The following is a 23603-nucleotide window of genomic DNA, read 5'->3' on the forward strand; positions in this document are numbered from 1 at the left end:
CCAAATGAGTTTGCGAAGTGAAAACAAATGCCACTTGAAGACTGTAGGATGAAGTCCATTAGGACCTTGGCCCTTGTTAACATGTAGCTCCAACAATTTACTTAGTACCACTTTTATTGTAATTGTGATATTCCTGAATTTCTCCCTTCCTTACATAACCTGACTTTTTTTTCTAATATATTGCTGCTTTTAGGATGTTTTTGTATCCTCTATAATGAAGACTGAAGTTAAAAAAAAAACCTGTTCAATTCATCTGCTATTTCCTTATTCTCCATTATTTACTGGATGTAGGCTTGCTTGCTGAGCTGGAAGGTTTGTTTTCATTTCCGGGTGTAAATTTGCTCGCATTTTCAAATGAACCTTCCGGCTCAGTGAGCAAACGTACATCCAGAACCTTGACCTCAGCTACAAAAGTTCTCAAAGCTCCATTATTTACTCTCCAGTCTGACTTTCAGTACGACCAACTCTAAGTATTTGTAGAAACTGTTGCTATCGGTTTTCATGTTTCTGGCTAGCTTTCTCTCATACTCTAATTTTCCAGTCTTCATTAATTTCTTGGTCATTCGTTGCTATGTTTCATAGCTGCCCAACAGCCAGAGGGAAATAGGAAAGCAAATTTGTCAACAGGTTACTGAGAGATCGAGAAAATACGCAGTAGTGAATTTCAACTGTGCTGCTGTTGACTGGGATTGAAACTTACAAAATAAAGAAGAGCATAAATTCTTTAAATTGAATACAGGAGATCTTTCCCAGTCATCTCATAACAAACCGCACAAGAGAACAGACCATTTTGCATTCAGTTTTAGAAAAAAATGAAACTGGGCAAGCATTTACGCACTAACAATCATAAGTCACTTTTGTTTAGAAATACGATTGAGGACCAAGATTAGAAGTTTCAAAGTTAAGCAAGGTCAGTTTTACAAAACTGAGATGAGATTTTGTAAAGGTGGTTGGCAGCAGCTACTTGAAGGTAGATCAGCAGCAGGAATTGGGAGGCACTCAAAGAGGAAATAGATGTTTCAGAGCAAATGTTTCTTTCAAAAGGTGAGATGGGAAATTGTGCCTGCCTGAATGCTAAGGAACTTGAAAGATAAGATATGACAACAAATAGAGGCTATTGTCAGACACTGGGCACTTAGTATATTCCCCCAATCGTTCTGTAATTGAATTAAAGAATTGAATTCCTTGAGGAAAGGCGGCCAGTGAGGGTCGTGCTTTTGACGTAGACGAAATGTAGTTACATGGGTGACAGGTTAGAAAAGTAAGAACTGATGAGATCCAATGAAATTAGATCCAAAATTTGCTCAGACAGGAAAAAAAGGGTATTGAATATGTCTGTGAAAATGAAGGACAAGAATGGCAGGATTCAGGAACCTTGGTTGACAGGGGAAACCATTCCTTCCGCGACTCTCGTGTCAGGTCAACGCCCCCCACCAACCCACACTCCCCACCCAGCACCTTCCCTTGCCACTGTAGGAATTCCAAAACCTGCACTTCCTCACATGTTATTTACTGTGTCCATTGCTCCCGTTGCGGTCTCCTCTACGCTGGGGAGATAGGACACCTACTTGCAGAACACTTCAGAGAACATCTCCGGGACACCCATACCAACCAACTCCATCGCCCCATGGCTAGACATTTCAACTTCCCCTCCGACTCCACAAGGCAGGTCGTGGGCACCTTCCATTACCACTCCCTAACCACCCGATGCCTGGAGGAAGAATGCCTCATCTTCCGCCTTAGTACCCTCCAACCACATGGGATCAATGTGGATTTCACCAGTTTCCTCATTTCCCTTCTCTTCCCCCCCCCCCCATCTTATCACAGACCCAACCTTCAACTTAGCACAGCCCTCATGATCTGTCCATCTTCCTTCCCACCTATCTGTTCCATCCTCCTCTCCAACCTATCACCACCTTCATCTACCTATTGCACTCTCAGCTACCTTCCCCCCCCCCCTCCCCCCAGCCCCACCCCCCTCCCATTTATCTCTCCAGTCCCTTTGCTCACAAGCCTGATTCCTGATCAAGGATTTTTGCCCAAAACGTCAATTTTCCTGCTGCTCGGATGCTGCCTGACCTGCTGTGCTTTCCCAGCACTACACTCTCGACTCTGATCTCTAGCATCTGCAATCCACATTTTCTCCTAGGGGAAATCAACATCTTAGTCAAAAAAAGAAGTACTTAAGGTCTAGGCAACAAAAAACAGAAGAAGCTCTTGAAGAATACAGAGAAAATAGAAAGAGCTCAAAAAGAAAGTTGGGAGAGCTAAAAGGATCGATGAAATGTCCTTGGCCAGCTGGGTTAAGGAAAGTCTTAAGGCAATTTATGCATATCTTCGTCGCAAAGGCACGGAATGTCACCTGTTAGTGACTTTGTGATGTGTACTCTTAGCTACCTTCCCCCACCCCCCACCCCCTCAGTTTTGTCAGAATCATTGGCGACCTTTAAGCAGCAATTGGATAGGTACATGGATGGGTGCTTAAGCTAGGACAAATGTTCGGCACAACATCGTGGGCCGAAGGGCCTGTTCTGTGCTGTATTGTTCTATGTTCTATGGAACCTTAAGAAATATTTGTTAAAGCATTAAGAACCATTGAGCACTTATTTTCTAAATGAAGTGGGGTGTATTCCTGAAACTTTTACATGTAGTGTTGTTGTATACCAGTAGATGGAGTATAAATCTTACCACTACTTCAATGATACTGGGAAGAACAAAGGACTAGAAGGCAGTTTTATTCTGTATCTTGTCCAGTTGTAGGGGCAAAAAGAGTTTTAAAATTTCCAGTTCTGGAAAACCTGTTTGCTGTACAGTTTATATTGACAGTTTACATTTGTGCCTCACTAAAGTGTCTGGAATGCTCTCAAATAAACCTGTTTTTCTCAACTCATTGTACAGTGATCAAGATATTTTCATTTGGCATTTCACATGTCTCATGTTCAAAAAGCTAGAGATTAGGGAATTCCTAGAAGCATGGCACTCATCCACAGTTTCAATCAATAAGCACATCGACCTGGACCCAATATACCGACCACTGCAGCGGACAGCTGAAACTGACAACCGGAAGCGGCAGGTAAAAATCACTATAAATACCGGAGGAAACATCACAGAAGCACTTCACTGGAGGCTCCCAAGCACCGAGGATGTCACCTAGACAGGGGATGAAACATCTGCAACACAAATTCCCAGCTCGGTGAACAGAACCACAACAACGAGCACCCGAGCTACAAATCTTCTCCCAAACTTTGAGCTAGAGATTATTTTATAAGTAAGTTATGGCCCAAATATTTCAAGATAAAGAGGAAAGAAATCTGGACTTTGGTCTGTGAAATGTGCCTGGAAGTCCTAACTTGCATAAGTGCTGCAGTTGTCTGGGAAGTTGAATCTTCTATTGGGTTAATTTGTATTACACAGGACACAATGCATAAAGTCTGTGATGCTAACGTTAAGTGTTGTACATTTGGGCAAATATATGGTTAGCCAGATAGTTAGCTGGAAAAGTGAGCCTACTTAATTTCTGGTGTAACTCTGTTATTTCCAAGATAACTAAATCTCTCTTCTTGTTCTTCACTGCATTGGAGCAGGCTATACACACCTGAAGTATACTCACATTCACCTATATCCACCTGTTCTCCATGCTCTCTCTCACGAACCCACTAAACTGGTTTTTAAAACTTACCTGAATACTGAACCAAATGTTAGAAAAAGGGAAATGTCGGCTGAATGGCTCCAGTTCACCCATCTTTTCTGCCATCACTGGTTGAAAGTTTGTACTGATCATTCATTGCTGCAGCTGGGATTGAAAGACCTGTCTGGAAGAATGCAAAACGTTGGGGTACAGAGATCTTCGTGAGCAGTGGCAATGTGTGCAGCTTCACCTTTGACTGGAAATCTATGAACAAAGTAGCTCCATGGAAAGATTTATTTGATAGGTGGCATTGTTACTGTATTGAACCACATTTACATGTTATAGAAGATGTGTGTGTCAGTTTGTGGGTTTTTTTAAACTTTGCAAGTGCATAACATTCACTTGTTTTCACATTTCACAGTTATTTGGATTTTGCTGTGAGTTACCTATGTTAATTCAGTATAGATTTCTTTTAAATTAAGGCTGGGTTCATCAATGAATATGCTTCATCTTGCATGAAAACATTGTGGTTTCGTTCAACCCAAAAACAGAAATTACTGGAAATACTCAGCAGATCTGGCAGTGAACTGATTGTAGCAATGAAAAGGTTGGAGTATATATGCTGAAGATGGTGTGTCGGGAGGGGAAGAAGTAAGCCATAGGTGGAGATGGAGCCAGAGACCGAAAAACAATTGGGCACACAAAGGAATGGGTAAAGGTAGCCTGGGAAAATCAATAGGTGCTCCTGGGGACTGTTAGTGGATAACAATAGGCTGTTAGTGCTGGCAGTCAATGTGATGACAAGGCCTGGTGTTTCGGAATTGGGTGAGGGCTTGGGAGAAGATGCTGAGCTGGAAATGTGTTGCTGGAAAAGCGCAGCAGGTCAGGCAGCATCCAGGGAACAGGAGAATCGAAGTTTCGGGCATAAGCCCTTCTTCAGGAATGAAGGTCCTGAAGAAGGGCTTATGCCCGAAACGTCGATTCTCCTGTTCCCTGGATGCTGCCTGACCTGCTGCGCTTTTCCAGCAATACATTTCCAGCCCTGATCTCCAGCATCTGCAGACCTCACTTTCTCCCCAGAAGATGCTGAAGCCCTAAAGCTGTTGAATTCAGGATTGAGTTCTGAAGGCTTTGGAATTCCCAAGCCCGAAAATGAAATGCTGCTGTTCCAGCTTGCGCTGAGCTTTGCTGAAGCATTGCAGCAAGCCTGAGGTAGAGATATTGGCCAGGGAATGTGACGATGTGTTGAAATAGAAGGCAACTAGAAGCTAGATTAGAGTGATGCTGGAAAAGCACAGCAGTTCAGGCAGCATCCGAGAAGCAGGGAAATCGACGTTTCGGGCAAAAGCCCTTCATCAGGAATAGAGGCAGGGAGCCTGCAGAGTGGAGAGAGAAATGAGAGGGGGGTGGGGAGAAAGTAGCATAGAGTACAATAGGTGAATGGGGGTGGGGATGAAGGTGATAGGTCAGAGAGGAGGGTGGAGTGATTTAGATTAGATTAGATTACTTTACAGTGTGGAAACTTTAACCACGTGGGAAGGGAAATTGCGGTCTCTAAAGAAGGAAGCCATCTGGTGTGTTCTGTGGTGGATCAGGTCCTCCTGGGACATGATGAGGTGGAGGAATTGAGAATACAGGATGGCATTTTTGCAGTAGGTAGGGTGGGAAGAGGTGTAATCCAGGTGGCTGTGGGAGTCGGTGGGTTTGTAAAAAATGTCAGTGTCAAGTCGGTCGTCATTAATGGAGATGGAGAGGTCCAGGAAGGGGAGGGAGGTGTCAGAGATTGTCCAGGTGAATTTAAGGTCTGGTTGGGATGTGTTGGTGAAGTTGATGAATTGCTCAACCTCCTCACGGAAGCACGAGGTGGCACCAATGTAGCGGAGGAAGAGGTGGGGAATGGTGCCCGTGTAAGTATGGAAGATGGACTGTTCTACGTAGCCAGCAATGAGACAGGCATAGCTGGGGCCCATACGGGTGCCCATGGCTACCCCTTTGGCCTGGAGGAAATTGGAGGATTCAAAGGAGAAATTGTTAAGGGCAAGGACCAGTTCAGCCAAACGAATGAGTGTCGGTGGAAAGGTACTGTTTGGGATGGCGGGAGAGGAAGAAGCAGAGGGCTTGGAGGCCCTGGTCATGGCAGATGGAGGTGTAGAGGGATTGGATATCCATGGTGAAGGTGAGGCGTTGGGGGCTGGGGAAATGCAAGTCTTGGAGGAGGTGGAGGGTGTGGGTGGTGTCTCGAGCGTATGTGGGGAGTTCCTGGACTGGGGGGGATAGGACAGTGTCAAGGTAGGTAGAGATGAGTTCGGTGGGGCAGGAGCATGCTGAGACAATGGGTCGGCCAGGGTGGTCAGGCTTGTGGATCTTGGGAAGGAGGTAGAATCAGGCGGTGCGGGGTTCCCGGACCAAGAGGTTGGAAGCTGTGGGTGGGAGATCTCCTGAGGTGATGAGGTTCAGTATGGTCTGGGAGATGACAGTTTGGTGTTGGAGGTGTGGGGTCATGGTCGAGGGGGCGGTCGGAGGAGGTGTCTTCGAGTTGGCATCTGGCTTCAGCGGTGTAGAGGTCAGTGCACCAAGCTATCACTGCATCCCCTTTATCTGCTGATTTGATGATGATGTTGGGATTGGAGCAGAGGGAATGGCGGGCTGCGGTTTGTGAGGGTGAGGGGTTGGAGTGGAGGGGGGTGGTGTAGACAGGTTGAGCAGTTAATGTCTCGGCGGCAGTTAGAAATGAGATCGAGGGCAGGTAATAGGCCAGCATGGGGTGTCCAGGTGGATGGAGGTGGGCAAAGGGGTCCTCGGAAGGTGGTCGGGAGTCCTGATTGTACAAGTAAGAATGGAGACAGCGGAATAAATGTTCGACGTCACGGCATGTGTTAAATTCATTGGTGCGTGGATGGAGGGGGATAAAGCTGAGGCCTTTGCTGAGGACTGTTCGTTCGTCCTCAGTGAGGGGGAAGTCAGGGGGAATGGTGAAAACTTGGCAGGGCTGGGAGCTAGGCAACGAGAAGCTCCAAATCACTTTCGCAGACAGTACAGTGTTCTGCAAAGTTGTCATCCAGTCTATGTTACATCGAATCATAGAATCACTACAGTGTGGAAGTCAGTCATTCAGCCATCTGATCCATGTTGCTCCTCTGAAGAGCATCCCATTCAGACCCACACGCCACCATAATCCTGTAACCCTGCTTTGCCCATGGCTAATCCACCTAACCTGCACATTTTTGGATTATGGGCGGGAACCAAAGAACCCAGTGAAAACCCAAGCAAAAACAAAAAATGCTAGAAAAGCTCAGCAGTTCTGGTAGCATCTGTGAAGAGGAATCAGTTCATGTCTCAGGTCCACTGACCCTTCCTCAGAACACAAAACTCACGAAGAATTGCTGAGAATGTGCAAACTCCACACACAGTCGTGGTCCCTGGTGCTGTGAGGCAGCAGTGCTGACCACTGAGACACAGTGCTGCTTCATCTCTCCAATGTAGGGCAGACCACATTGTGAGCTGTGAATACAGAACATTGGGTTGAGTAAATTGCTGCTTCACCTGGAAGCTGCTTCATTGCATTGAAAACTGAAAAAGTTCTGGGTAGTCCACTCTAATATTGTCAGCTGTGAAATTAGTCTTTCAGTCCAAATGATAATGACCTTGACTAATCACAATCGGTCAACTACTAATATAGCTTATACAACAAGGAGTGATGTTAATGCCCTGTAATAATGCACTTCATTTTGATGTCCACATGACAATCCAAATTCAACACTGATATAACTAAATTATGAATTAGTCATGGCCTGTTTGTATTGTGTTCGGGGGTCACTTCTTTTTGTCCAGTGTTATGCGAGCTAATTAGAAAATATACCCAGTTAAATCTGCACTGGTTTCCAGTTGAGATCTTAATTTAGTTCTTTGCAAACTAATATCTGCATCTGTCAAAGTCCTTTGATATTTTAATGGAAAATACTGGAATGTTGAAGGTCAGGTAGTACTTGTGGAGAAAGAAAAGTAAGGTTAACGCTCTAGATCTTACAACCTTTCATCAAAACATGCAGAAATGAGCCAATGTAAAATTAAGGTGAAATGGTCTCTGGTCAGGGCAGGAGATATTGAAATGGTTATCACAATGCAAGACAAAGTGAGGCAGCGATGAAAGAAATTAATCATTAAAAAAGATATATCCAGGACTCTTGAATTAACAGTTGCAATGGGATTTAGGAGGTGGGAGGGAAAGCTGCAAATTGATGTTTGAATGTCAGCGTTTCTTCTGCAGAAAACTGCACTGCTGTTACTGTGTTTGGATTCCTCAAGTTAGTGAGTTACAGGTCATTTGTAAATCAGACTTGTTTGATTTGGGATTCAAAATATGGAGTTTGTGGGATTCGTCTTGGGCTTTCTGTATAGTCTATTTTGATATCATTTCAGACAACACATTATAATGCAATTTTATCACGAGGCAGGTCAGAACTGAAGCATTGGTCTGGATTTTCTGATGGCCAGATGATAGTTATTCAAGCATAGATAGGAGTTGCGCATGGGCATCCTGTTGAATCCCCATCCTCGCGGATCCGAAAGGAATTGACCAAGAAAGTGAAGGTTCTGCTGGACAATTCCCCTCATTGACATATAGAGGTGTACAGCACAGAGACAGACCCTTCAGTCCAACTCATCCATGCTGACCAGATATCCCAACCCAATCTAGTCCCACCTGCCAGCACCTGGCCCATATCCCACCAAACCCTTCCTATTCATATACCCATCCAAATGCCTTTTGAATATTGCAGTCGTACCAGCTTCCACTACTTGCTCTGGCAGTTCATTCCACACACATACCACCCTCTGAATGAAAAGGTTGCCCCTTAGGTCTCTCTTATATCTTTCCCCCTCTCACCCTAAACCTATGCCCTCTACTTCTGGACTTCCCCATCCCATGGAAGAGACTTTATCTATTTATCCTATCCATGCCCCTCGTGATTTTATAAACCTCAATAAGGTCATCCCTCAGCCGCTGACGCTCCAGGAAAAACAGTCCCCGCCTATTCAGCCTCTCCCTGTAGCTCAAATCCTCCAACCAATGCAACATCCTTGTAAATCTTTTCTGAACCCTTTCAAGTTCCACAACATCCTTCTGGTAGGAAGGAGACCAGAATTGCACGCAATATTCCAACAGTGGCCGAACCAATGTCCTGTACAGCCGCAACGTGACCTCCCAACTCGTGTACTCAATAGTCTGACCAATAAAGGAAAGCATACCAAACGCTGCCTTCACTATCCTATCTACCTGTGACTCTACTTTCAATAACCTGCACTCCAAGGTCTCTTTGTTCAGCAACACTCCCTCGGACCTTACCATTAAGTGTACAAGTGCTGTTAAGATTTGCTTTCCCAAAATACAGCACCTTGCATTTATCTGAATTAAACTCCATCTGTCACTCCTCAGCCCATTGGCCCATCTGATCAAGACCCCTTTGTAACCTTCGCTGTCCACAATACCTCCAATTTTGGTGTCATCTACAAACTTACTAACTATACCTCTTATGCTCGCATCCAAATTATTTCTATAAATGAAAGAGAGGTAGTGGACCCAGCACTAATCTTGGTGGCACTCCACTGGTCACAGGCCTCCAGTCTGACATGCAACCCTCCACCACCACCCTCTGTCTTCTACCTTTGAGCCAGTTCTGTATCCAAATGGCTAGTTCTCCCTATATTCCATGAGATCTAACCTTGCTAACCAGTCTCCCATGGGTAACCTTGTCAAAGCCTTCCTGAAGTCCATATAGATCACGTCTACCGCTCTACCCTCATCAATCCTCTTCGTTACTTGTTCAAAAAACTTAATCAAGTTTGTGAGACATGATTTCCCACGCACATGTTGACTATCCCTAATCGGTCCTTGCCTTTCCAAATACATGTACATCCTGTCCCTCAGGATTCTCTCCAACAACATGCACACCACCGACATAAGGCTCACTGGTCTATACTTCCCTGGCTTGTCCTTACCACCTCTAGTCTTCCAGCACCTTCTGTGCTGGAAACATCCATAAGTCTCCATTTAATTTGAAGAATTCAGGATTATGATGGAATTAAGTAAATAGTTTATTCAAGAAAATTTTAATAATTAAACAGTGTTCACATGGCCACTGGACGCTCTGTGCATGTCAATCAGCATGCCAAAGTATTGTTCCCACTGCCCCTGCCACCACACACTCTCCCCTCTTAATCTGCTCTGCATCTGATGCTGCCTGCCTCCTTCCGCTGCATATGCTCTGCCTTCCCCCACTCTACACACTACTCTCCCTCCACCACACCCTAATCTAGATGCAAGACACCAACCTCCCCAAACTGCCCCCCTCCCCACAAAACACCAATCAAAAAGCTGGTATCCTAGCCAGCAAAATTCCCTCTAAGCTGCACGGCCATGCAGTTGCTTGGAGGTTTCACTATTACTTGTCAAAGTATCTGGTAAAAGTGCTTATAATTTTATAAACAATCATTTTAATTGCAAAGACATTGTGTGCGCTCTTCTTCTGTGTTATAGATTTTTAAACTTGCTGGTATAATGTATACAGTAGAATTTAAGTTCCTCTGTCATATCGCAAAAACAAACAAATGGTAGCGTCAAAGTTGAAACTTTATTGCTGGAACAGCACAGCAGGTCAGGCAGCATCCGGGGAACAGGCGATTCGATGTTTCGGGCACAGGCCCTTCTTCAGGAATTCCTGAAGAAGGGCCTGTGCCCGAAACGTCGAATCTCCTGTTCCCCGGATGCTGCCTGACCTGCTGTGCTGTTCCAGCAATAAAGTTTCAACTTTGATCTCCAGCATCTGCAAACCTCACTTTCTCCTCCTAAATGGTAGCGTCATACTGGTTCTAATAAAGGAAATTCTTTTTTAAAGGAGTGCATTTATTATGCAATTCACTTCCATCCTATTCCTTTCATCCCTGCTTAAAAAGCAGAGTAATGATATTATTGAATATTTTTTGTGATTTTTTTCCATCCTAGAACCTCTCAGTGTGTCCAGAAGATGAATCTATCATTATGTCTTCCTTTGTGAATACTATGACTTCCTTGAGTGTCAAACAAGGTGAACCAATCACTACTTTTGATGTATATTAACAGATACTTCAATATTTTGCATACTTTGAGGCTGAATCAATAATTGTTTTATTTTCCACGGTGAAATTTCATTTTTCTTGGGTAATGCTAAACATTATTTTTTTCATAATACAGTTGAAGATGGAGAAGTATTTGATTTCCGAGGAATGAGACTGGACTGGTTTCGGCTGCAGGTAAGAACAGTGTGATTTTAATGAATGATGTTGTTGCAACAGCATATTAATATGTGCTCAAATGAAACTTGCAAAATTAATAAGATCAGTAGGGTAGGTCTTGTTGCATATTTTCCTTTTTCTTCCTGAGTTAGTTCACCAACTAACTATGTTCTGTCTGTTACAGTCAAAGCAAAAAATATGATTTGGCTGATGAGAAGAATTAACTTCTACAATTAGTATGTTTTTAGGAACTTGAAAGACCTATCTTGTTGTTTTACATCTTTTAAGGATCTGTCCATAAATTCTCATTTCAGGTGATTTATAAATGGTATTAAAGTACGTGGTGTTACATGGGAAATAAAGAGAAATAATTTTAACTATTTTGCATTCTAATGTATTTTTTAAGGGGGAGGAATTGTGTTAACTGTTGTATTCTCTTGTATACAGTGAATAAAGTTGAATAGCTGGAAAGATTTGAATTCCTTCACCTCTGAATTGATATAGGATTTTATAAAATCTGTTTTTAACTCCCCATTAGCAAACATGCACTGTCCTGGGTATGTGTAGCCTCTTTAGTGCTGTCAGTCGTGATACTTGAATGTTACATAACTACTTGACTCAGACTTAATAGAACTTGTACTATGTGTTTTTTTCTGTAATTGCATACATAATGAGACTGTCAGTGCTAGCTATCTAGCAGAAGAGGAAAAATAAGGCCAATATGCTGCAGATTTGAAGAAATGCTTTTTTATTTAGCAATTAATTGAGATTAGGGTTTATAAATTCCACCTGTAGTACAAGCGTTTCAAATCAACTATACTATTAATAAAGGCCCAATTTATACAATGAAATCACAGCCATTGATGTTGATCTGCAATTTGTCTAATCATAGAATGTTAACAGCAGATGAGACCATTTGGGCCATGATTTCTGTACTGACTTTCTGTAAGAGCAACTTCCAAGCCTTTTTCTCATCTCCACGCACTTTTTTTCACTTCAGATAAAGATCAGTTATTTCAGTCTTAATTTAATCTTCTTCCATCTCTTCAGGGTGTGAGTTACAGATGCTATCCATACACATATGGATATTTTTCCTCACAATAAATTTTTTTTCTTTTGCTGTCAGCTTAAATCAGTGTCTTCTGATTCTGCATCCTTTTTGCCAATGGGAATATTCCTGAGCTGCACTGTCGAGACACTTTGTGATTTTGAACATCTGTCAAATTTCCACATAATCTTGTTTTAGGATTTCCATTCCAGCTTCTCCAATCTAGTCACATAGCTGAAATCCTCCATCTCTGGAACTATTCTCAAGCATCTTTTATGCACCCATTCTGATGTTTTCACATCTTTCCTGACATGTGATGCCCTGAATTGACCAAACTCATGTTTTATACAATTTAAGGTAATTTTACTGTTTTATACTCTGAAGCCTGGTATCCTGTTGGTTTATCCACTGCTGTAGTAATCTGCCATCTTAAAGGATTTGTGCCCATATGCCATCAGATTTTTGTACTCTTGGAACTGATTTCAAATTGCAGTCTTTATGTTGCCTCTCCTTGTTCTGACAAACTGAAACACTTGACGCCTCTCTGCATTAAATTTCATTATCCACTTGTCCACCATTCTATCTCTGTCATCTTCAAACTTAACACTATCTTCCTCACAGTTCACAATACTTCCAAATTTTGTCATGGGTTTACAGGCACAATTCAAAATTTGCACAAGTCTAGTTCGATAAGATAAATTGAAATAGCAGAGGTCCTAATGCATGATCTTTAAGTCCTGCTATATACTACTTCCAGTCCAAAAAAAGAGCCATTCATGATTATTCTACAGCTCCTTTCATCCAGAAAATCCTCTGTTTAGTTGGTCTTCTCTGATATTACCTCCTGATTCCAGTATATTGTCAAGTGAATTTTAGCCCTTCCCTATAACACAAGTAAATCATTCCCAGCTCAATTCAGGTGCAAATCATCTGATCTTTAATGTCAAACCCCCATATCCCACAAACGGTCCTAAAGTTTCAAGAATCCAAAGCACTCCATTGTGCACCAACTCTCCAGTGAGACATTCATCTTCAATTCTTCTATTTCTACATTCACCTGCATGTGGTATTGGGAGTAATCTGGAGATTACTACTTTCAGATTTGTACCAAAGGTTGCTAATTTGTTTTCTTGCTCCCTAACCTCTGCCTGCAAGACTCCATTACTCATTATACCAATATTCATACTGAAATGGAACACAACTACTGGTCTGTTGCCCTAACTATGGTTTGCCAATCTTTGCCTTCATTTTATCCAGCTGGCCATGATGATGTGGTCTAGCTTCAGGCTACACTGCCTGTAGGAACCATCTCTCTCATTTATATTCAGGTGAGAACACTGGGTTGGAAAGAGAGATGTGCTCAGGATTAGTGCACCAATTGCCTGAACCATCATGACTGTCTAGCAGTTACTCATTCCCTGCCTGCTTACATCTGTCGAACTGCAGGTTGACCACATTTATAAATGCAGGATTCACCAAACACCTAATTTCATGGATGTAGTGCAGTGACACCAGCTGCAATTAAAGCTCTGAAAACCATGATTCACCCTGAAGATCCCATCGGAACATGATATACAACCCATATCTCTTTTTATTAGACTTTTAAACCTTAGTTTAAGAAAACATATCAGCTACTCACTAAACAGCTGTACCTCCTGTTGCGAACTATGATCTTTTTTACTTAACTCTTATTATTGATAAACTTTTTAAAATTTACTGAAAAATCAGATTGCTTTAATTTTATTATCCCCTGTTGTTTAATGTTTAACTTTGTTCTCTAGATGTGATAAGTTAACTAAGCACTAATTTTAACTTTGTTAAATTTATTCACAATTTGGATTCAGTAGTTTTGTTAAAACAGTTACAGTTGATCATAATTTTTCCGCTATTGGATGAATACACATCCTTGTTACAATCAGCTGATTTAAAAAAATTAGAAGCCAAAATTTGACTTGTGATTTAGAATGCTATAGACTATTGGTAGTTTGAAGAGAAACATTTCAAATGCTCGAAATCTGGAAAATATAGAGGAAAAAAAAGTCCCCTATCATCTGTGAAGAGAAGAAGTGAATTGTTTTGTCAGAATCCCAGTTAAAAATCTATATTTACCTACAGATGCTTTGAGACTGTATGAATGCTTACAGTATGTGTTTTTATTTTCATTTTAGCGGTCACTGGATGGTTAAGTTTACCTTTGTGGTACAATGAAGGGTTATAGTCATTAGTGTGTTTTCATTTATTTAGTTTTAAGAATATCATTACCTTTATGACTATGCCTTTACTGTTGGTTCTTCTCTAATGAATTTCTATTTGTGTGTCAGTAATTTAGTGCTATAAATTGCGTATCATCAGTGTGATCTTCTAATTTTGCAGTTTAAATGTTACATCCATGGCTGCCTACTTAACCACTGTGTAGAATGGTCTTGCAAGGATTCCTTGTGGTGAGATAGATTGACTTGGGCATTGCAACCAGTTAGGAAAACTTGGGAATTTAAAATAATCAATAATTAAGGATTAACAAAATCCCAGAGACTGGAAAGCTTTTAGACAGCATGAAGGAGATTCGACTGAAATTAAATATATACGTAATTTCTCCCAGATTGTTTAGATCCAATATGGAAATAGGTTGCCTCTGTGAAAGAGTTGAGTTTGTGAAATTTGCAGGCAAGGCATGTTTGATTAGAAACCTGCATTTGTTATTGAAAGTTGACAGATTCTACGATCTCAGTTGCATGAGTGGTCAAACAAAAAGACCTTGCAGCTCACGAGTCCAGAACTTAGAAGCAGCGGTTAAGTCAAATCAACAGATTGGTCGAGAAAGAACTTTTTTTCTCTAGATTTTGAGTCATTGTAAAGTAATGTCATTGGTGACCAGATGAAACTTTGTTTCGATGTGTGTTTTGAAATTTTTAGAACTGTTATATTTAGGTAGCTTTTATTTCTTTAGTGTAATAAACTTCTGTTCTATTGTTGAAACCAAATCTGCAGCCATATGTACATTCAATCAAAGACCACCACATTTTTACAAAAAGAACCATGTTCTACCAAGGCAGATTTGATTTTAGGTTCAGACTAGACTGGTAATGAAGTCAACTGGGATCGTATCACCTTATTGATGGGTTTTTGGGATGCTGTTTCTTTTGTTCTTGTGATTATATCAAAGGAAAAATTTAAAGTAGATTTGTTTCGGTAGGAACAATTAGGTAAGGTAATACATTTAAAGGGTGTGGTATGCTGAATCAGAGATAGCTGAGGGCACATTTGCTTAAATCTTCGTGGGTAGCAGAACATGTTGAAAATGCTATTTTATTAGAAAAGTGTATAAGGCTGTTAACTTTGTAACTAGAGGCCTAGAATGCATGAGCAAGGGAGTTATGCTTAACATTATTGGTTGGCTTCCAGTTGAAGTATTGTGAGCAACTTTGGGTATCAACAGGGAAATGAATAGGTACTTGATTGAATGAAAACAAAATACTGTGAATGCTAGAGGTAGAAAGGAAAGCTAAAGTTGCAAGTTCACTGTGACCCTTCAGAACTTAAGAGTAGTCAAATTTTAGTGGGAGATGTTTAACCGAGAAGGTTTTGCAGGACTACGGGTGATGATCAAGGGACTGAAACTAATTGGATAGTTTTTGTAAAGAGTTAGAACAACGGCAATAGGATGATTGGGCATTTGTTCTGTATTATTCTGTGACAGTGACCTAAACAATCATATCTCGGCTGAGATCTTGAACGGGTTTGTGGAGTTAACTTTGGAAAACTCAACATGCACAACACAAACAGGAAGTGGAAAATTGGCATATGAATGTAAAATGGTGTTTTATCTCCTTAAGAATATATTTGATCCAAAATACACGCTTGTTTGTTTCAGGCATATACCAGTGTTTCCAAGGCTTCTCTTAATCTGTCTGACCACAAGGAACTAGGAAAAATGATGAACACTATTATTTTTCACACAAAAATGGTGGATTCTTTGGTTGAAATGCTGGTGGAAACTTCAGATCTCTCTATCTTCTGGTGAGTGCATGTTCTGTTTCTCATTTCAAGGAATAACAGCTTGTTAATTTACTCCATAATACTCGGAGCAGCAGAAAACATTTTAGCAGGTAATCACATACCTGTTTTCAAGTTTTGTTTTCTTGAGTGGATTAAATTTAAGTGTACATTTTTTTAAAAAAACCTATGGAACTATTTCTGTTACAGGGGAAAACACTTTTTACTTATTTTCCTCAGCTTCAAACTTCAACATTTTGGTAGATACTTGGGAAGGCACATAGTCTTTGTTTTTGTATATAAAAACTTAAAATTTTTCCAATTAGAACTGGATAAATGAATGTAAATGTTTATTTCATGTCAGGCTTGGTTCAATGAGAGCAATGATGTACATGAGTAGAACACTAGAATGAAACTTAATTTAGAGACTTGAATACATAATGTAGACTGACCTCTGCAGTACTGTTGAAATGCTATAGAGCAATGCAATATTTAAGATGAGACTGCGCAAAACACAGGTGTTATAGGAATTATTTAGATGCATATACAGTGTCACTAAAATTAAATATGTTCTCATTTATCTCATTGTTACTTATGGGAGCTTATGGATAATTGCAACTGAATTTTGACACAAGTATCATTTGGATAGTAACTATTAGGATTACTTCTTTTCAAATAGTGCAAATTCAAAAAAATTATTTTTATTTAATTTTTGTATTTGTCACAATATCACCACAGTTTGCTTCATAATGTCTGCAAATGTTGCATTCCTTCATCGTAGCTACCTATTGTTAAAAAAAATCAAGTATGTTGATTTTAATTTCATGTTCACAAAAAAAATCATTTAGATGTGCTTTGTAATTTATAAATTTCATGTGTTCAAAACTACAATCTGCACCATTTGAGATGGAGTGCAAAATTAACCATGAAGGCCCATGTCACACCTTTATAAATAAATGATTTAATTTAGGAAAAGAAAATTCTTTGCTAAGCTACTAAACCTATATGAAATCTTTTTTTTCTGACTGCATCAAGTAGCTTAGTTGCGGTTAATTAAAATCTATTCAGAATTAAATCATTGATATTTGCTTTATTGTTAAAATAGCTGAGGTGAAAGAGAAATAAGATCATGGATTTGTACATGGATGCACCTACCTCTTTTTCTATTGACTTCTATCATCAAAATCTCTGCCACCAGCACAGTCTTCTTTTCAAGTCCAATCTTTTAGTTGATCGCCCATGTCAGATCCCATATCATGACACAATGCCATAATCCCATGGAAAAGGGGGTAATATGTGTTTGAAGTTAGACTGCCACATCCAAAGCTTCCATATTAATTATTTGTTGGAGGTTTTGCTTCTATCTCTCTTTCTGGATTCCGTATTAAAAGCTGAATCGACTTTTGCTCTTCCTCCATTGGATGCTAATCTCTCCATTTCCCTTTTCTATTCCAGTAAATTGGGGAAAATGGGCAAGCACCTGGGAGTGCACTTTGCCACCGGTCCAATCGTGCTATGCTTAAGACGTCATTGTATTGTGGGTCCGGGTTTGTAATCATCTAGTCCAGAAACCTGTATTTGACAGAGGCAAAGCTGATTTGACTTTTGAAGCAGGCTATACAAGAAAGAAAATGCAAGATAAATGCCAAATCCATTTATTCCATTGTATTTCAGCAAAAGTTACTTGATTCAATTCTCTATTTCAGTTAAAAGCAAGAGTACATCATACAGCGAGATGCTATTCTAAATATTTAAACTTTACAAATAAATTAGGTAAAAGTATTGAGGAAAGTAAGTTTTATTAACTGGGCATCTGCTGCTCTTCTCCTCTAAGAAACTCTGAGATACCCGGTGTATCCCAAGCTGCTGACGTTGAGAATTGGGCTTTGGTGGTAGCTGCAAAATATGAAGTGAGTGCTGACATTGCAGAGGAGGCACTGGCTCCTGCACTGTGTGGGGCTCTCTTGTCCAAAGAGAGGAGCAAAGGATGCAGAACTAGGACTTTGCTGTGCACTGCCTCCTCACCACTCAACTGGAGTGAATACAGTGCTTGTAGCTAACAATGTAGTTTTGAAGCTAATGGTGTTCTCCCCAAAACCATTAACGACCCAGAGGCAAAAGACTGTCATAACAGACATGTCTTGATGTCACAGCATGGGAACTATTTGACTAAATCTTGCCAGTCCTCCCTCTCTGTGAAATATTGAGAGCCATTCAGCCAACAGTCACTGTTTTCTACTCAGCTGATGTTTTCGTGCATGACTACATCAGTACTCGCATGTGCATGTAAAATCTGCATAACAGATCATCCTGTATTTGATAAACATGAAATCCCAATCACAATAGCAATTCTGAAAAGATGGCAACAACAAAACTGAGTTGTGATACAAAACACTCCAGTGAATATCTAGAAGTTAAACACGGAATGAAAGAATACTGTGCATTGAAAGCTGTTATAGATTTAGTTCAGGTTACATAAATTTAGCTTTGTTTCTCTTTTATAATTTCGTCTGAAATTAAGTTTTTGCCATTGTGCGTTTTTATCATCAATCAGTTTATATTTAATAACTGTTTTCAACTCTGGCAAAATTGCTTTTGCTTGGATTTGGTTTGGAGCAATTTCCATTTCAAGCACACCTATTTTACTAAGTGACATGTACATTTTCCATATCATCCATTCCTGTGACCTTTCAGATTGCTGGTTTCTTAGCAAATTCTTAGAATTTCGGATCTTTATAAGTTGCAAAAAATTAACTTTCAACCAGTTAGTCTGAACTAATTTTAAGCTCAAAACTGAGGTTGAAATACAGTATGCAATTCACTTGTCAGCCAGCCACCTTTTCTCTTCTGTATATGAAGACATTGAATGAGAAAACTGTTAAGATATTAAAACATATTGGTGCAGTAAAGACTGGTTGAAGCATAAATTATAGTAACCCATGGTGACATTAACAATAGCAGCAACTTTACCTCCTGTCTACCTAATATGTGCAAGCTGCTATTATTTCAAAGTATTTTGGGTTTGCAACCCACTCAGTGATTTAACCAATTTTCTATTCCAAGTGCAAAATTAAACACATCTGATTGGCGTGAAGGTTAACGAGCTCGGTAAATAGCTAACAATTTTTTAAAAATGTGTGGATAGTAAAATTGTGATCATGAACCAACAGTATCCATACCTGACCAAAGCCTAGTCAAGTTTAAACTTTGAACAGAATGCTTCACAACATATAGGAAACTATTGGGAAGTTTTTATTTGAATGGAACAACGTGAAATTTTGTCAAGTTTCATGTAATTATGTAGAAATGTATTGACGTTGCTTAATACTCTTAAGTTTTTACAGTCGTGCTTTTGAGAAGATGTTTCACCAGTGCTTGGAGTTGCCATCGCAGTCACGATATTCAATTGCTTTCCCATTGGTTTGCACACATTTTATGAGTTGCACTCATGAATTGTGTCCTGAAGAGGTAAGGTTGTTTTTATTCTATTTCCGTTGCGAACATTTACAAGATATCAAGTTTTGCTTCAGTAAAGATTATGTAGTGATAAATTGACCTAAATGCAACTTGTAGCACCTTTCATCTTGATTTGTGGTCTTTTGCTGATACCAGCTCATTGAACTGAGGTGTTTCCAAAGTTAGATTTTCCTATAGTGTTCTCTCCTTCATGTTATGTATTTGAAATATGAAAACGGATTTCATAGAATTACAAAAAAATTACTACACAGATACAGGCTATTTAGTCCATGTTAGTGTTTATCATTCATGCCAAGTTCCAGCATTAAACTCAATGTGCCTTCTTTGTTCCCGTATCCTGTGATCCTCTTTCCTTCATCCACTTATCTAATCTATTCTCGAATCTTACCATGTCCACTTATGCTACTTGGGTATTCCACAGTCTAACAAGCCTCCTTTATAAACTAAAAAGTCTGTCCAGTTCTCTATTAAAATTGAGATCATGCCAAAAGAGTCTATTTTGAGGTGATTGAAAGAAAGTTTGTGGAAGAAATGGAAGTGAAAGGACAGTAGTTAGTGCTACTAACTACTGCTAGTGCTACTAGCGTGAAGCCAGGATTTGGTGAGTGAGAGTGTTCAGTTCTATTACAAGAGCACCACAGTGCCAGTGCAGGTAATGTGTCATAGCTGTCCCATGTGGATTTCCTTGATGCCACTATGACCTGTGGAAACAACATTTGTAATAATTATCTGCAACTTGAGAAGCTTCAGCTCAGCTGTTGAGCCGCGGAGTGAGCTACAGACATTGTAGTGTATCAAGGAGGAGAGAAATTACCTGAACACTCTTCCATCAGATGGTCACACCTCTCGGGTCTGTGTAATTTAGTTTGTTCACTGGTAAGGGACAGGTGAGTGTGACTGTAAGGCAGATAAGGGAATTGATGGAATGGAGAAGCCTTTGCCAGTGCACTTGAGCAACACATTTGAAGTTCTTGTAGATTGAATGGACAAAAGTGCAGGCCACGGTTTGGATCAGCAGACAAATCATTACACCATGGTAAAGGAAGCCATTGTAATGGGGGGAACTGAGAGTAAATTGAAATTTAGTGATAGTAAGAAATGGTGTAGTTAGGAGGATGGATACTGTTTTCTGCAGCCGAGAATGAGGATCCAGAGGGCAGTGTTGCCTGTACAATGCCAGAGTTTGAGATGTCTGGTCTGAGCTAAACAAGAATTTGCAGTAGGAGGAAAGATCCAGTTATTATAGTCAAATGATATAAGTAGACCAGGAAAAAAAAGCTACCTTCCCCCCTAGCCCCATCTCCCTCCCATTTATCTCTCCACCCCCGAAGCTCCCAGCGTCATTCCTCATGAAGAGCTTTTGCCTGAAACATTGATTCTCCTGCTCCTCGGATGCTGCCTGACCTGCTATGCTTTTCCAGCCCCACCCTCTTGACTCCAATCTCTAGCAGCTGCAGCTCTCACTTTTGCCTAGACCAGAAAATAAGTCTTATGGCCAGTTTGAAGAGCTAGGCACCAAGTTAGAAAATAGAATCTCAAATGTAACCTTTGACTCCTTACTTCAGACATGTGCTAATAAGAGATAAATGCATGGCTGAGAAACTAGTGTGAGAAAGGAGGCTTCCAGTTCATGAGGCACTGGCACCAGCTCATACTGTTGGTATGAGCTTCACTTGAACTGCGCTGGGGCAGGTGTTCTAATGATTTATATAACTAGAGAAGTAGATAAAGCCCCAAACTAAATAGAGGGAGGAAATGGGTCACACAGGAGAATACTGTGCAAATAAAGGGTAATGACATAGCAATAGATAAAGGTCGCATTGAAGGTAAGGTTAATCAGAGTATTGCAGGAAAAAGTGTTTATAAATTAGTGTGCCAGCAGATGGGGCCAGAGTTTAGAAAAGTAATGAAAAAAGAGCTTTATTTTTGCATTTTCTTTGCCTGCAATTTGCAATAATGCAGATGATTTGTCAGCTTCAGTATAAAATCATTCGTATGACCTGATCGCCATTATGGAGATGTGACTGCAAGGGAATCAACATTGGGATCCGAATGTCCATGGGTGTGTGAAATTCAGGGAGGACAGGGATCTGAGAAAAGATAGTGGGAAGCTTTGTTAACTAGAGGGCATTAGTACTGTTGTGAGAAACGACCATAACTTTAAAGTTCAACGTATAGCATCTGTTTGGGTTGAACTAAGAAACAGCAATGGGAAGAAAACTGGGAGTTAAGTGTAGGCCAGTGAACAGCAATCATAATGTAAATCATAATATCCATGTGAATATTAGATGTGCAGGTAACAAAGGTAATACAGTAATCATAGGGATTTCAGTCTACTTATAGATCTAATTTGCTCTAATGTTGCAAAGGGTGAACTTTTGGAATGCATTTAAGATGGTTTTCTAGAGCACTACATTGAGGAACCAGCTAGGTCTGCCTGTTAAATCTCATATGGTGCAATGAAGGAGACCAAATTAACAATCTTGCTGAAAAGTAGTTTTTAGGAAAGAGTGACCATACATGATAGAATCTCACATAAAGTTTGAAAATGATATAGTTCTTTCAGATTCTTGGCTGTTACATCTAAACAAAGGAAAGCATAAATGTATGAGGTGCAAATTAACTCTAGATGATTGAGAAACTACATTAAATTGAAATAAACCAGAAAGAAATTTAAAATCCGACTGCAAAAACTTGTTTGTGAATATAAAAAGTAAAGCATGGCGAGAACAAATGTAGCTCCTTTACAAGCAGAGAACAAGGAAGTGGCAGAGAAATTAAATAAATATATTGTAGCTGTTTGCCTTCACACAGGAAAACACTGAACTCGCCAAATATACTTGACAATATAGGGACTAATGAAGAGAGTCACTGCAAGGTATCGCTTAATATGTAAAACAAGAGAAATTAATGGGATTTATCTTGGAATAATTCCGTGGATTTGACCTACACCTGGGTATTAAACAAGGCACTTTGAGAGAGAATGCATTGGTGGCCATCTTGCAGCAAATCTTTATGCTCTGAAACAGTGTGTAGATGTCAAAGTTGCAAATAGAACTGTAGAAAAGTTACAGTGCAAATAGAGGCAAGTCAGGCATGCTGACCGAATAATCCAGGCATCCATTCAAATCCCACTTCATAGTGCCTGTTGTGTCGTCTTGTAGGTTACAGCACTTTGGAGATCCAGGTTTGTTCTAAATGTGTTGAGGGATTCTGTCACAATCTCAAAACTGGCAGCAAATTCCAGACACCCACACCAAAAAGTGACAAAGTTTCTCTTTAATCCCCTCTATCTTTTTACCTGAAATGTGTACACTTGGTAATTGAGCTCACTGGTTGAGGAAATAGATTTCTCCCACCCATTCTATCCAAATCTCACGTTATTTTGTACACCCCAAATAAGTTACTCCTCCACTTCCTCTGTCCTAAGGAAAACAAGCCTAGCAGATCCAATCTTCCTTCTTTGTTGCAATTTTCAAGCCCTTCGGGAAATACTTGCAAACCACCTCCTTACTTTTGCTAGAAATGATGTCCTTCCTGTAATGACCAGAACTGAAAGCACAACTGCTTGAGGCAGCACAGTGGCTTAGTGGTGAACACTACTCCCTTTCAGCGCCAGGGATATTGGTTAAATTACAACCTCTGGCATCTGTCAATGTGGAGTTAATGTACATTCTTACATTAACTCTTGTCTACATGGGTTCCTCTGGGTGCTCTGGTTTCCTCCCATAGTCCAAAAATATGCAGGTTAGGTGAATTGGCCATGCTAAACTGCCCAGGGATGTGTAGGTTAGGTGGACTAGCCATGGGAAATTTAGGATTATAGAGTACAGGGGTGTGTACAGGGGATGATGTTTGGAAAGTCAGTATGGACTTGTTGGACAAAATTGCAAGTTTCCACACTGTAGGGATTCTATGATGAGTCCTGCTGTTGCCTAACCAATATAGCTCTAGCATTACATCTCTGGTAGTCTTTTCATTTCCTCACCCAAGACAGAAAGAAAGCATCCCACTTTGTCAATACCACTTGTCTTGCCACTTCCAGATACCTTTGGACATGCAGTCACTTCGTCTACCAACTCTCAGAACCCTCTAGTTTATTGTGTATTTACTTGCCTCCCAAAATGAAAAATCTCGGATTAAATTCCATTTACCACCTTTTTGCCCAGTGAGACAAACCATTGGTAC

The 23603-nt window shown here is 40.4% G+C and overlaps 1 protein-coding gene across 4 annotated transcripts in view; it reads left to right on the forward strand.

The window, feature by feature from the left end:
- The window catches only part of nckap1 (NCK-associated protein 1), a 218777-nt gene that overhangs the window by 106898 nt on the left and 88276 nt on the right, over window positions 1-23603 (forward strand). For all 4 annotated transcript variants that reach the window (XM_043693453.2, XM_043693454.2, XM_043693456.2 and 1 more), the window contains 4 exons: window positions 10629-10710; window positions 10857-10915; window positions 15817-15962; window positions 19274-19406. In XM_043693453.2, coding sequence (XP_043549388.1) covers window positions 10629-10710; window positions 10857-10915; window positions 15817-15962; window positions 19274-19406 — 420 coding nt within the window. The remainder of the gene's footprint in view (window positions 1-10628; window positions 10711-10856; window positions 10916-15816; window positions 15963-19273; window positions 19407-23603) is intronic.

This window comes from Chiloscyllium plagiosum, unplaced genomic scaffold (assembly GCF_037043375.1).
Source record: "Chiloscyllium plagiosum isolate Xiang-an unplaced genomic scaffold, Cpla_swu_hap1 HiC_scaffold_7, whole genome shotgun sequence".
Classification (NCBI taxonomy): domain Eukaryota; kingdom Metazoa; phylum Chordata; class Chondrichthyes; order Orectolobiformes; family Hemiscylliidae; genus Chiloscyllium; species Chiloscyllium plagiosum.